Source organism: Lethenteron reissneri, unplaced genomic scaffold (genome assembly GCF_015708825.2).
Source record: "Lethenteron reissneri isolate LAM-NWPU_2019-01 unplaced genomic scaffold, ASM1570882v1 scaffold_1394, whole genome shotgun sequence".
Taxonomy (NCBI): Eukaryota; Metazoa; Chordata; class Hyperoartia; order Petromyzontiformes; family Petromyzontidae; genus Lethenteron; species Lethenteron reissneri.
In genome coordinates, this window is record NW_026891107.1 from 31,690 (window position 1) to 46,172 (window position 14,483).

The following is a 14,483-nucleotide window of genomic DNA, read 5'->3' on the forward strand; positions in this document are numbered from 1 at the left end:
CTCCCCACTCGCCCTCACCACTCCCCTCACCACTCACCCTCACCACTCTCCCTCACCACTCGCCCTCACCCTCACCACTCACCCTCACCACTCTCCCTCACCCCTCTCCCTCACCCTCACCACTCACCCTCACCACTCTCCCTCACCACTCGCCCTCACCACTCGCCCTCACCCTCACCACTCACCCTCACCACTCTCCCTCACCACTCTCCCTCACCCTCACCACTCACCCCTCACCACTCTCCCTCACCACTCTCCTCACACCCTCACCACTCTCCCTCACCACTCACCCTCACCACTCTCCCTCACCACTCTCCCTCACCCTCACCCTCACCCTCACCACTCTCTCCTCACCACTCGCCCCTCACCACTCGCCCTCACCCCTCACCACTCACCCTCACCACTCTCCCTCACCACTCTCCCTCACCCTCCACCACTCACCCTCACCACTCTCCCTCACCACTCTCCCTCACCCTCACCACTCTCCCTCACCACTCACCCTCACCACTCTCCCTCACCACTCACCCTCGCCACTCACTACTCTCCTTCACCACCCACCCTCACCACTCACCACTCACGCTCATCACTCACGCTCACCCTAACCACTTACACTCACCACTCGCCCTCACCCCTCACTGCTCACCCCTCACCACTCACGCTCACCACTCACCCTCACTGCTCACCCCTCACCACTCATGCTCACCACTCACGCTCACCGCTCACCACTCACCCTCACCAACCATCCTCACCACCACCACTCTCCCTCACCATTTTCTCTCACCACTCACCCTCACCACTCACCCCTCTCCCTCACCACTAACGCTCACCACTCAGGCTCACCAATCCTCAACACTCACCCTAAACGCTCACCCTCACCGCTCACCCACACCGCTCACCCCTCACGGTTGTGAGTGGAGAGGGTGAGCGTGAGTGGTGAGTGGTGAGGGTGAGTAGTGAGGGTGAGTGCCGAGTGGTGAGTAGTGAGGGTGAGTGCCGAGTGGTGAGCGGTGGTTGTGAGGCTGAGTGAGGCTGCGTGGTGAGGCTGAGTGGTGAATACAGTCAATATGTACTGCTGTAATCATAGCAGGTACCACCACCACAGTATGTACTGCTCTCGTCAGAGCAGGTACCACCACCACTACAGTATGTACTGCTGTCATCATAGCAGGTACCACCACAGTATGTACTGCTGTAATCATAGCAGGTACCACCAGTCACTATGCACTGCTGTAATCATAGCAGGTACCACCAGTCAGTATGCACTGCTGTAATCATAGCAGGTACCACCAGTCACTATGCACTGCTGTAGTGATAGCAGGTACCACCTCATTCGGTATACACTGCTGTAGTGATAGTAGCTACTGCTATCGAGTTGGTAGATACTGCTATATAGAGTTAGTAGATACTAAAACAGTCAGTATATACCACTACAGTCAGTCAATACTGCTACAGTCAGTATACTCTACTACTATACAGTCAGTACATACTACCACGGTGAGTAGCTACTAGAGTCAGTAGATACTATTATAGAGCGAGTAGATACTGCTATAGAGTTAGTAGTTACTACTATAGTCAGTGGATACTACTATAGAGTCAACAGATACTATACAGTTAGTCGTTACGACTATATAGTCGGTAGATACTACTGTAGGCCCAGTAAATACTATTATGGGCAGTAGTTACTACAGTCACTAAATACTACTACACAGTCAGTAGCTACTACTGGCTCAGTAGATACTACGGTACAGTCGGTAGATACTACTTACTCTGTTGTATGTAAGGTGTTGTTAGTATATATACCTACGAGGGGTAAAGATATTTTTTGAGGGGGGGGGGAGAGACCACAATTTTCGGAAACCTTTTACATCAACTATTTACCCCACACTTTCTACAACTTTTTGGACTTGTGAAAGCCTCTTTTATATTTGTTGGTATAGAAATGTACAAACGACCCCCACCGGGCTTTGACAATACCTTAGTATCTGTGTGTATATATGTAAGGTTTTTAATAAATATCTTTTTCACCCGGGCAACGCCGGGTACTTCCGCTAGTGTTATATATATATATTTATGCACGACAGTCAGACAGACAAATAATCCCTGGTGGGCAGTGTGCAACATATTGTTTCAACCTGTAAAATACTGTTAGGAACCTCCTGGTTACACCAGCCCACAGGGGATTATTGTGTCCGTCGTGCAGGGAGGGGCTGGGTGGGGAGGGTGAAGCTGGGTGTGGAGGGTGGGGCTGGGTGTGGAGGGAGGGGCTGGGTGGGGAGGGTGGGGCTGGGTGGGGAGGGTGGGATGGGTGGGGCTGGGTGGGGAGGGGCTGGTCACCCCGTGGTGCCCTTATAAAACGCAACGTTTGACCTACTCACGCCGGCTTGTGCCCGCCCTCAGTCGGGCATATTTGCGGAATACACCACGCCCTGGCCGTTGACCCTGCAGGCCATTGACCGAGCAACCCAACGTTCCTACCAGCTTCCTCCGCAGGATAATGTGTTCCCTGGTGGGCAGTGTGGAGCCTGTTGTTCCTACCTGTAATATTCCGATCGACTCGTGTGGCGGGGGTGGGGGGTGGGGAGGGATTCATTGTAATTGTTACAGGACCAATGATTGTGGAGCGATTTGTCCTGTTGCTTGTTAATTTTGTCTGTGTAGCTAACCGGGGCACGCTTTCTTTACCTGACTGCTAGAGAGGGATATGGATGTTAGGGCGGTGCACTACCCTGCCGCTGAATGTATTTGTGCTGTTCGTACTATTATTTCACAGCTAACTGGAAGGTTTTGATGATGATGGCATTTTGCTTGTAATTTCATTCATCTTTCAAGAAGCTTTTTTCACCACTAATTTATTTACGTCCCTAAACAGAGGGTTGTTGTTGTTGTTTTCACCACGCCTACGGTGGTTTAAATGTTTTTGTTTTCACATCGTTGGAATTGTAATGCTCCCACTTTTGCTTTTTGTTAGGACCCAGCGCGGTCGTGGGAGTCCAATCTTCGTGCTAATTGAACGTTCACAGTCACTAATTGAAGGCGTCTCCTTAACAAAACAAGTTGAGCCCCCCCCTCCCCACACACACAACTGCAGCAAGAGTCATTGACTAACTTGTATTTTTCACCCCCTGGATTATTCTCATCGTTTTCATGTTGCAGTGGTTTCTGACTTTTCGCCCAATTACCACGACTCATGGTGACCCCCCCCCCCCCGCCCGTCACCTCCACAATCCCAACCCGACCCACAGCCCCCTCCGCACCCCCACAAAACATCGCGTGCGTGGCCCTCAGCTCCAGCAGCCTGCTGGTCAGCTGGGAGCCGCCACCCGCACACGACGGCGGCAGCAGCAGCATCACGGGGTACACGGTCGCATACAGGGAGCTGCCCAGCCAAGGCGCAGACGCAGCAGACGACCAACAAGGGGACGAACTAGCTGACGCACTAGCTGCCGCACTATGGGACACACTAGCTGACGCACTAGGGGACGCACTAGCTGACGAACCAGCTGACGAACCAGCTGACGCACTAGCTGACGAACCAGCTGACAAACCAGCTGACAAACCAGCTGACGCACCAGCTGACGAACTATGGGACGCACTAGCTGACGCACCAGCTGACGCACCAGCTGACGAACCAGCTGACGCACCAGCTGACGCACCAGCTGACGAACCAGCTGACGCACCAGCTGACGCACTATGGGACGTACTGGCTGACGCACCAGCTGACGAACCAGCTGACGAACCAGCTGACGAACCAGCCGACGCACCAGCCGACGCACCAGCCGACGCACCAGCCGACGCACCAGCCGACGCACCAGCCGACGAAGCGAACGTCACGGGCGGGCGGCCGAGCGGGGGAAGGGGTGGCTGGTGCCGGACGCCGCGGCAGCCCGCGGACGTGAGGAGCGTGACGCTGAGCGGGCTGCTGCCCGAGGGGGCCCTGTACGAGGTGACGGTGCGGGCCCACACGGCGGTTGGCCCGGGGCTCTCGTCACTGCCCGTCCAGGCGCGCGCACACCACCACGGTACGTCAAGGGGGGGGGGGGGGCGCCGCTGTGTTCCACGCCGTGGCCGTGCCGGCCGGACCGACACCCTGACGTGGCTCTTGAGTGTTTCCCCTCCTGGTGGTGGTGCCTCTGCAGCTGCTGCTGACGGCTGTGTCTGGCCAGAGGCCTCCTCCTCCTCCTCTCTCGGCTTTCTGCGCTGCGGCTCTCGCGCGCCAGTTCTCCGCGGCGCTGCTCCACGCCGCTGCGCTGAGCCGCTTTGCGGGTTCCGTTTGTGTGTCCGTGTCTGTCTGTGTGGTTGTCTGTGTGTATGTGTGTCTGTGTGGTTGTCTGTGTCTGTGTGGTTGTCTGTGTGTGTGTGTGGTTGTCTGTGTGTGTGTGTGGTTGTCTGTGTGTGTGTGTGTGGTTGTGTGTGTGTGTGTGTGGTTGTGTGTGTGTGTGTGGTTGTCTGTGTGTGTGTGTGTGTGGTTGTCTGTGTGTGTGTGTGTGGTTGTCTGTGTGTGTGTGTGTGGTTGTCTGTGTGTGTGGTTGTCTGTGTGTGTGGTTGTCTGTGTGTGTGTGTGGTTGTCTGTGTGTGTGTGTGGTTGTCTGTGTGTGTGTGTGTAACGGGGAGTGGTGGTGTCGCGGTTTCCCCGCGTCTCCCCAATCCCGTAGCTGCCACCACCCTGCCCACCTCTCGTGGCTCCTCCCCACACTCGTCCGTGATGTCTACGGGAGACGAGCCGACGTTCCGCGCCAGCGGCATCAGCGCCTCCTCCATCGGCTTGCTGTGCGTGGTGGTGGTGATTGCGCTGCCTTCCGTGGTGGGGTGCCTCGTGTGGGGCCGACAGAGCGCCTCCAAGCGTCCCGGTGAGTGGCGGTGGCATTGCGGTGCCTACGCAACGTTGACTCCCTCGCCCGGTCCGCGGGAGGTCAAGGGTTCTATCCCGACCCTTGCGCTGCCCGCTGCTGTTTGCGTCTCTCTCCCCGTGGATTTCTCTCGGGGCCCTGCGGTCCCCCCCACCCCCCCTCCACGTTCGGAATCGACGTCTCCACGCGTTCAGAGTCATTTGGTTGCTGCTGCTGATGCTGTTGCTGCTGATGCTGTTGCTGCTGATGTTGTTGCTGCTGCTGCTGCTGCTATACATTTGCCACCCAACGACAATGACGACAATAAGCCACCGAGTGAAGCTGTCACTTGTGATAGCCGGTGAAGCTTCTACAAAACAAGTTGTGACACAGCCACTTAGTCAGGCTTAGTGTCACGTAGACAGAACGTGCCAACGACTTACTAGTTGATAGTGTATATAGTAGTGTAGTGTATACTAGTGTGTTGTGTAGTGTATACTAGTGTAGTGTGTAGTGTATATAGTAGTGTAGTGTATATAGTAGAGTAGTGTGTAGTGTATATAGTAGTGTAGTGTATCTATATATATAAAATCGTGCATGTCTGTCTGTCTGTGTATGTGTGTGTGGATTTCGGACCATACGCACTTTCATTGGACGGCGGTTGCCCCTGGCAACGAGTAGCAACTTTTCGCCGCGGGGTGGACGCCATTTTTAATAGCGCGGGGGGGGGGGGGGGACCGGCACCCGTACCCAGCGTTCGCCAGGTGGGAAAATCAGGCAAGGCGTGAGGCTCTGCACGGTGCTAGGCCTCGACACCCAACACGCCACTCTGAGGTAAATTCATACAAATTTCACGTCCTCTACAGAGTGGCGAGGGAGGCAGAGTGGCGAGGGAGGCAGAGTGGCGAGGGAGGCAGAGTGGCGAGGGAGGGAGAGTGGCGAGGGAGGGACTCAGCCTCAAAACGAGTAACTGGTGTGGCGTATTAACATCGCCACTGGGGAGACAAAGGCGGCCGGGCGTGGTGGATACAAGTCCCGGGCAAAGCCGGGTCATGGCTATGTGTGTATGTGTTTATGTGTATGTCTGTGTGTATGTATGTGTCTGTATGTGTTTGTGTGTATGTATGTGTGTGTATGTATGTGTGTGTGTATTGTGTATGTGTTTGTGTGTATGTATGTGTGTGTTTGTATGTATGTGTATGTCTGTGTGTATGCATGTGTGTGTATGTGTGTGTATGTGTTTGTGTGTATGTCTGTGTGTATGCATGTGTGTGTATGTGTGTGTATGTGTTTGTGTGTATGTGCGTGTATGTATGTGTGTGTATGTGTGTGTCTGCAGCAAGCGCGTGTATGTGTACCTATGGACGCGCGCGCGTGTGTTGTGTAGGGGGAACGGTAGTGTAGTGCTTAGCGTGCTGCCTGTGTCTGTGTGTCTGTGTGTGTGTGTCTGTGTGTGTGTGTCTGTGTGTGTGTGTCTGTCTGTGTGTCTGTGTGTGTGTGTCTGTGTGTGTGCGCGTGTGTTGTGTAGGGGGAACGGTAGTGTAGTGCTTAGCGTGCTGCCTGTGTCTGTGTGTCTGTGTGTGTGTGTGTGTCTGTGTGTGTGCGCGTGTTTTGTGTAGGGGGAACGGTAGTGTAGTGCTTAGCGTGCTGCCTGTGTGTGTGTGTCTGTGTGTGTGTCTGTGTGTGTGCGTGTGTGGTGTGTGGGGAGCGGTAGTGTAGTGGTTAGCGTGCTGTCTGTGTGTCTGTGTGTGTGTGTCTGTGTGTGTGTCTGTGTGTGTGTGTCTGTCTGTGTGTCTGTGTGTGTGTGTCTGTGTGTGTGTCTGTGTGTGTGCGCGTGTGTTGTGTAGGGGGAACGGTAGTGTAGTGCTTAGCGTGCTGCCTGTGTCTGTGTGTGTGTGTCTGTGTGTGTGTGTCTGTGTGTGTGTGTCTGTGTGTGTGTCTGTGTGTGTGTGTCTGTGTGTGTGTCTGTGTGTGTGTCTGTGTCTGTGTGTGTGTGCGTGTGTGGTGTGTAGGGGGAACGGTAGTGTAGTGCTTAGCGTGCTGCCTGTGTGTGTGTCTGTGTGTGTGTGTCTGTGTGTGTGTCTGTGTGTGTGTGTCTGTGTGTGTGTCTGTGTGTGTGCGTGTGTGGTGTGTGGGGAGCGGTAGTGTAGTGGTTAGCGTGCTGTCTGTGTGTCTGTGTGTGTGTGTCTGTCTGTGTGTCTGTGTGTCTGTGTGTGTGTCTGTGTGTGTGCGTGTGTGGTGTGTGGGGAGCGGTAGTGTAGTGGTTAGCGTGCTGTCTGTGTGTCTGTCTGTGTCTGTCTGTGTGTGTCTGCGTGTGTGTCTGTGTGTGTGTCTGTGCGTCTGTGTGTGTGAGGAGCGGTGGGTGTAGTGGTTAACGCTACGCTGCGCTACCAACCCGGCGAACCGAGTTCGATTCCCGCTCATGGCCACCACCGGTCAAGATTATTTGAACCTCCCATAGGTCGACTCAGCCTCAAACGAGTAACTGGTGTGGCGTATTAACATCGCCACTGGGGAGACAAAGGCGGCCGGCCGTGGTGGATACAAGTCCCGGGCGAAGCCGGGTAGTACAGCTAGTACTAGTGTATACTAGTGTAGTGTGTAGTGTATACTAGTGTAGTGTATGTAGTAGTGTAGTGTATATAGTAGTGTAGTGTATGTAGTGTGTAGTGTATATAGTAGTGTAGTGTGTAGTGTTGGAGAGTAAACCCACCACAACATTCGTCAATTCGAGTACCTGGTGACACTTCACCGGCAATTACAACGACGATGACAACAACCACAACCGGCATCATCATCAATGCTGCTGCTGCTGCTGGTTGTTGTTGTTGCATTTCGGGAAGCGTCGCAGAGTTCTGTGCGTCTGTGAGGTTTTTCTCGGCGTGGTCTTTCCCCAGCGGACGGGCGAGGAGGGAACGCCCAGAGCGTGGTCCCCAAGAGCGATGCCGAGTGCAGGTAGCCAACACAACTACCACCAACACCAATACCACCGCCACCAATACCAACACCACCACCAATACCAACACCACCAACACTTACACCAACACCACCGCCACTAACACCACCACCACCAATACCAACACCGCCACCAACACTACCACCACCGCCACCAACACCGCCACCGCCACCAACACCAATACCGCCACCGCCACCAATACCGCCACCGCCACCAACACCGCCACCAACACCACCAACAACACCAACACCAACACCACCTACACCTACGCCGCAACCACCACAGCCACCAACACCGCCAACAACGCCGCCGCCACCAACACCGCCACCTCCACCACCACCACCACCACGGTGGAGCAGAAACAATCAGAATTTTAGGACCTTGCCCCCCCCCCCCCCCCCCCCCCCCCCCGGTTGACGGTTGACACCGCCGGATGAAAGCCGCTCCCCAAATCACCGCCGCCACACCACGTGGGGCGTGGCGGCGACGCCATCCGTCTGGCTCCTGCACCATCACTCCGCGGTGGCTCGGAGATGTTGACTACCTCGCCTGGCACGCAGGAGGTCGTGGGTTCGACCCCTGACGATGCCTGCCGCTTGATATTTGGAGTTTGCGGCGCCTTCAGAAGCGGCTCCTGTCGATGCGCTTCGTGCGTTCAGTTTGTCAACCTTCACCCGAACCTCCGAATTAGAAACGGTTTGTCTACGAGCGGTGCGGAATAACGAGTTCAACGTACGCGCACGCTCGTGCACTGGGTGCGTGCGTATCGCACTCGCGCGAGGTACGTGCGTCTCACCATCGCCTACTGTCTCCGCTCCCTCCAATGGCTACGGGCGCGGTGTGCTGGCCGGGGGTCGCCACAGCGGCGGCGTGGAGATGACGAAGCTGCAGCACGTGGTGGTGGTGGTGGTGGAGGAGGAGACGTGAGGGGAGAAGGAGGCGATGGTGGTGTAATAAAAGACGGCGTCATTTACTGCTGGTCTCCGCTCGTCTTTTATTCAGGTTCTTCTCCGCACCCCACTGGTCTCCTCCGCGGACCAGCGTCGTCTCCTCTCGCGCGCCCCGCACGTACTCCCTCCTCAGCTCCGCCACTCATCCTCACACCCGCTGCTCCTGACAAGGGACCAGTGTCTCCTCTCGCGCGCCCCGCACGCGCTCTCCCGTCAGTCGCTCCGCTCCTCCCCGCTCCGCACACCGCTGGCCGACGGTGTGCGGAAGCCCCCTCAGTCACGTGGCTGATGGGGCGGCGGCCACCCCACGTGGTCCCGCTTCTTCACTCCATCGACTGGCCCCGATCTCTCCCGGGCTCCTCTCTATAACCTCTCTCCCACGTGACCCCGACTCCTCCCCTTCCTGATCGTCACATCCGGCTTTCCCATCCTGCCCTGCTGGCTCCACCCCCGTTCACCTCGCTTCCCATTGGAGCTGCCGAGGTGACAGCGGCCCCTCCCACACGCCCCCCGTACCGGGCTCCGCCCCCAACACCCCGGGCCGCGTGATTGGGCCAGAGTCCAGCAGCAACCCCATTTACGCCGCATTACACATGTAACGTCAACTTTTGAAAGTTCACATTTATCACGAATATCACATTCTTGTTTATCTGTCTGCTTGAGAATGTCTTCAAAGTGTTTCGGTCGGAAATATTCCTCCCAGGCCAAGCCCCAGAGAGGGCGTGGTGTATTCCGCAAATATGCCGACTGTGAGGGCGGGCACAAGCTGGCGTGAGTAGGTTAAACGTTGAGTTTTATAAAGGCACCACGGGGTGACCAGCCCCTCCCCACCCAGCCCCACCCCACCCAGCCCCTCCCCTCCCTGCACGACGGACGGAAACAATAATCCCCTGTGGGCTGGTGTAACCAGTGGGTTCCTACCAGTACAAATACTATGACCCTGGCGCTGCGTCTCTCTCCACGCCTCTGCCCAATGGCGGCGCTTTTGCTCAAACTTCCAAAATCCCTTTGGGTGTTAAGCCTTATTCTTCATTTCACCTCCTTCAAGTTGCCAAGTCGTGTCTTCAATTGTTTTTGCCTCGTGTCTTTTCCCCCCAACATCTCGTCCTCGCTAAACCTCACGGCAGCTCATTCATATTCCATCAGCCATTGTCCCCTTGACACGAGTTTGACATCGAACGAGAAGCGGGGCTGTGTGCAGTGAACCCTGCACTTGTCTCCGTCTGTACGACGATGTGGTCTTTCTCCGTGACGACGACCTTTGTAAATGTCATCGCAACAAATGGATTTTATAAGATAACATGTACCCATGTTTATTGTGAAATGAGTCGACACAATAAAAAAACATGGAAACACGATGATGATATGTTTGTTTAGGGATTGACTTGAATTGTTTTCTGACTATCAAATGTATTACCTCTTTAATCTCATGATCTGGAGCTTGTATCACTCTCCATTGAGCTGTAGCAGGGATGAAACAAATAATACATCTTCCCTGCCCATCCTCAGCCTGCCGTGTCGATTACAGGAGCACAGCTGTCGGATTGTTTACATTGTTGCGATTTTATTCATAAATAAATAAAAATTTAACCCGTAAAAACAAAGTTTTTCACTATAAATCCTTTATATGCGTGGCATCGGGGCGGCTAGAGTCCTCTCGTCCTCTGGCTTGAGATGGCTGCCACCTATGGGTCAGATGATTGTCTGGCAGCATTAAACAATTGGTAATTAAATATGTATTTTCCCCTAAACAGTGTAAAATTTTGCAGTCTCGAAGTCATCTTCTGCACGTGTCACTACTCTCACCTGTCTCCATGCTGCACGCACTTCTTCTGCCTCACGAGCTTCTCATCGTTCAACATAAAGTGTGACAAAGCGTACGATGCTGAAGATAAAAACTCACATTGTGGAAGGTCAAATCCAGACGTGACTGAGCCAATATCTATGGCAGCTGTGTCTCGCGATGAATCACTTCCAGTAGCTGATCGAGCTGCCCTGACTTGTGCACACAAAGGACTGCTCTTGTCAAGGACTCTCATGACTTAATTTGGAGCTTTCGTGACTGCAGGAATTATTCTTTGGTTCTTTCGGTAAAGTCACGTATAAAGATAAAATAATAAATTTAATTAAATACTAGCATACGACGTTTCGATTGCAACACAAGCAATCATCATCAGGTATAAATTAAATAGAAACACAAATCTAGTATACTTAGAAATGTAATGTAATACAACAGAGAGTCGGATAACATAACAGTCAACACCCTATCTGGTTGATTACGTTCTTCCTGAGAATGCTACATTTGAGAGAGAGATTATGATTCTGGTTCTGTGTTTAATCTCTCTCAAATTTGGCATTCTCAGGAAGAACGTAATCAACCAGATAGGGTGTTGACTGTTATGTTATCCGACTCTCTGTTGTATTACATTACATTTCTAAGTATAATAGATTTGTGTTTCTATTTAAGTTATACCTGATGATGATTGCTTGTGTTGCAATCGAAACGTCGTATGCTAGTATTTAATTTATTTTTTTATCTTCATACGTGACTTTACCGAAAGAACCAAAGAATACTCTCATGACGTGTCATGCCTGCGAGCTCATAGACATTGTGACAGCAGCAGAAGGTCGCTGTTCCTCTCGTGTCCTTGGCCAGCGATGTCGCAATGCCGGGATACGTTGCTGGCGAGCGTCTATTGCACACACGGTGACACAGGCACCAGGTACCCAAAGCCAACGTGGACTTCTTCACATTTGAAGTCCCAAACAGCACGGAACACTCATTCATATGAGGCTGAGATGACCTTGAGAAGGAGCATGCCAGATACCAGAAGCCAAGAACGGCACCTGTTTTTTAAAAATCCTTTATATTAAGTTCACTTGCTTGCTTGCGTGATTGCGTGCGTGCTTGCTTACGACCGTGCAAATCTTCCAGTCGTTTTTTAACCCACTTCCCGTGATCCAATCGAGCTGACATTTTCCACACAGACTCGTTGTGCGTGACGATTAATTTTCGTGAAAAAAAAATTTCCCAAATTTTACACTGTTTAGGGAATTTTTTAAAAAAAATATTTAATTACCAATTGCTTAATGGTGGCAGACAATCATCTGACCCATAGGTGGCAGCCATCTCAAGCCAGAGGACGAGAGGACTCTAGCCGCCACGCATATAAAGGATTTAAAGTGAAAAACTTTGTTTTCACCGGTTAATTTTTGCAAGGTTTGAATTACAATACTTTGTCCAACACACACTCGTACACCCTTAGCCTCGCTCACCCACATAAGCATTACACATTTTCAAAAGAACCCCTGTGCGGCCGATGCTGACTGTGCTGACTGTTGGGGCAATGCGATTTGCTGGTAGCCGTGAAGGCTGCAATGGTGGTGGGGTGGCCAGCACCACGCCTGTCTCCCCAACGCTGAAGCTGACGTCACACGCCGGCTACTTACTCACTTAAGGCTCAAAGCCAAGGGAATGCCCAGGAACGGTTCCTATATTTGCAACCGAGTTAGAAGTGGCTGCTGGACATTTGTATTCAGATCACCACGTTTGTAGCGCATTTCACTAACCAGCACGCCACATGTCTGCCCGCCCCACATACACAGAGGCACACTATCAGTATGCAACCGAGGAGGCAAAAGATGAGCCGGGCCAACTTGTATTGGCACACACCGGGGTTAATCGAAAGAGCATCATCATCACGGTGCCTAGGAGATGTTAACTACCTCGCCTGGTACACAAGAGGTCGTGGGTTCGATCCCGACTAACGCCTGCTGCTGTATATTTAAAATCTGCGTGTCTCTCTCTCATCATCATCACGGTGGCTAGGAGATGTTGACTACCTCGCCTGGTATACAGGTTGTGGGTTCTATCCAAACCCTGACGCTTGCTGTATATTTGGAGTCTGCGTGTCTCTCTCATCATCACGGTGGCTAGGAGATGTTGACTACCTCGCCTGGTATACAAGAGGTCGTGGGTTCGATCCCGACTAACGCCTGCTGCTGTATATTTGAAGTCTGCGTGTCTCTCTCCCCGTGGCCACGTGGATTTCTCTCCGGGTTTTCCCTCCACATTTAGAATCACAAGGCCCTCAAGAGTGTGTGCATGCTTTAATTTCACCGGTGGGGTAAAATGTGGGTGGTGGTGGTCAACATTTCCGACTGGATATCTGTGATGAAGAGCTTCACAGCTCATCGGATTCCTCCAAGATACATCATCACCGATTCTGTGTAGTCCTACCTCTCCTAAAACAAAGTATCGGCCAGCGTGGAAGAGTAGGCCAAGTTACATCCCACGGAGGCTCTCTCCAGAGCTCCCTCGAGAAAACCTTCCGTCACAGCGGTGACGCGAGCACTTGCAGGACTGCACCTTTACCCATCGGCATTAGCCGCTTGAAGTCTGCTCCTGTGACCGGGTTACACGTCAACATCGCTACGAGTGTATTTGGGTGAAGTTATTTTTACAACGGCCGAACGTACACACGCAATGCGCATGCATCGTGTGCATGCGTGATCAACATACGTTGTGCATGTCGATATAACCCAGTCAATGACAGACACCCGCTGTCATTCACGACGACATTCACTCCCCACCCCCCTTCTGGTCTGCACAACTGATTGCCGAGTTTGTTTCGCAATCGGAAGAGGTGTTTGGTTCGTTACTGGGGAAATCTGCCGAGCCACGCGGCTTATTTGTGTTTATTTTAACAGATTTCCGGCAAGTTGCAACAAAAAAAGTGACACAAACAACAACTTCTGCTCTGTGTGTGTTGAACTTCTTTCGCACCGTAAGTTGCAACAAAAAAAGTGACACAAACAACAACTTCTGCTCTGTGTGTGTTGAACTTCTTTCGCACCGTACGTAGCCCAGCCGTGCTAATCCACTCGCTGTTCACTACTCACGATGTTTGTCGTTTGCCTTTGCTGCTGTTTAGTTATTTGAGCGGCGCCTCAACGCTGAAGGTCACAGGCAGTCTCAGTCCAGGGCCGTTCAAATAAGTGACTTTCATGTTCTTGGTTCTTTCGGTAAAGTCACGTAGAGAGAGAGACACGCAAACTCTAAATATACAGCAGCAGCAGCCGCCAGGGCCGGGATCGAACCCACGACTTCCTGCATACCAGGTGAGGTAGTTAACATCTCACCACGGAGAGAGAGACACACAAACTCCAGTTAGCCTCGGCTATGTTGATTGATCCTCAATTAATTACTTGGTGGAGTGAGGAATCATTTATTCTGAGCAGATGAAGGTGGCCAGGCATGGTTCTGGTCAAACCACCACCTGTTAACCATGCCATTGTGTGACAGTGTAAAGTTTGTTTTTGCAGTAAAGTCTATTTAAACTCTGTTGAACACTGAGGTTATATCAAAACAATAGTTTATTTTTGTTTCCCTCTGGAAGCACATGCAGCTGAATTCGGATCTGTTCATCCCAGCATTCAAGGACATCTAAGTTGTGATTGAACGTTAATTTATGCATTTCTGCATAGCACAAATAGAATTGTTTTCAACACCCTTTGCAATGTCAGCTGAATTTAGCTTTTATACATATTCCTTTTGTAGCCAGACAGCCGAAATTGTGTGCTCGGAGTTTTGGGTTAACATTCATTTTTAAGATACGAGGGCTCCCAGGCATATTTATGACCACTTGCTCTCTCATTGTGTGCCATTACAGCCCGTGTGATGAATTTGAGAAACGTTTTTACTACATCATGAATATATGAATAAGTATAGACGTGTAAGTCACGTGTGAC

At 52.2% G+C, this 14,483-nt stretch overlaps 2 protein-coding genes across 2 annotated transcripts in view; both read left to right on the forward strand.

The window, feature by feature from the left end:
• The window catches only part of LOC133362167 (uncharacterized), a 28,835-nt gene extending 20,093 nt beyond the window's left edge, over positions 1–8,742 (forward strand). The window contains exons 2-6 of the mRNA XM_061581120.1: positions 3,286–3,389; positions 3,717–4,019; positions 4,653–4,847; positions 7,724–7,781; positions 8,646–8,742. Of these exons, the coding sequence (XP_061437104.1) occupies positions 3,286–3,389; positions 3,717–4,019; positions 4,653–4,847; positions 7,724–7,781; positions 8,646–8,709 (724 nt within the window). The 3' untranslated portion in view covers positions 8,710–8,742. The remainder of the gene's footprint in view (positions 1–3,285; positions 3,390–3,716; positions 4,020–4,652; positions 4,848–7,723; positions 7,782–8,645) is intronic.
• Positions 8,743–13,826: 5,084 nt separating this feature from the next.
• Positions 13,827–14,483, forward strand: part of LOC133362169 (zinc finger protein 883-like) — a 28,614-nt gene continuing 27,957 nt past the window's right edge. Inside the window, exon 1 of the mRNA XM_061581122.1 lies at positions 13,827–13,853. The gene's annotated coding sequence lies outside the window, so the exon portion shown is untranslated. The remainder of the gene's footprint in view (positions 13,854–14,483) is intronic.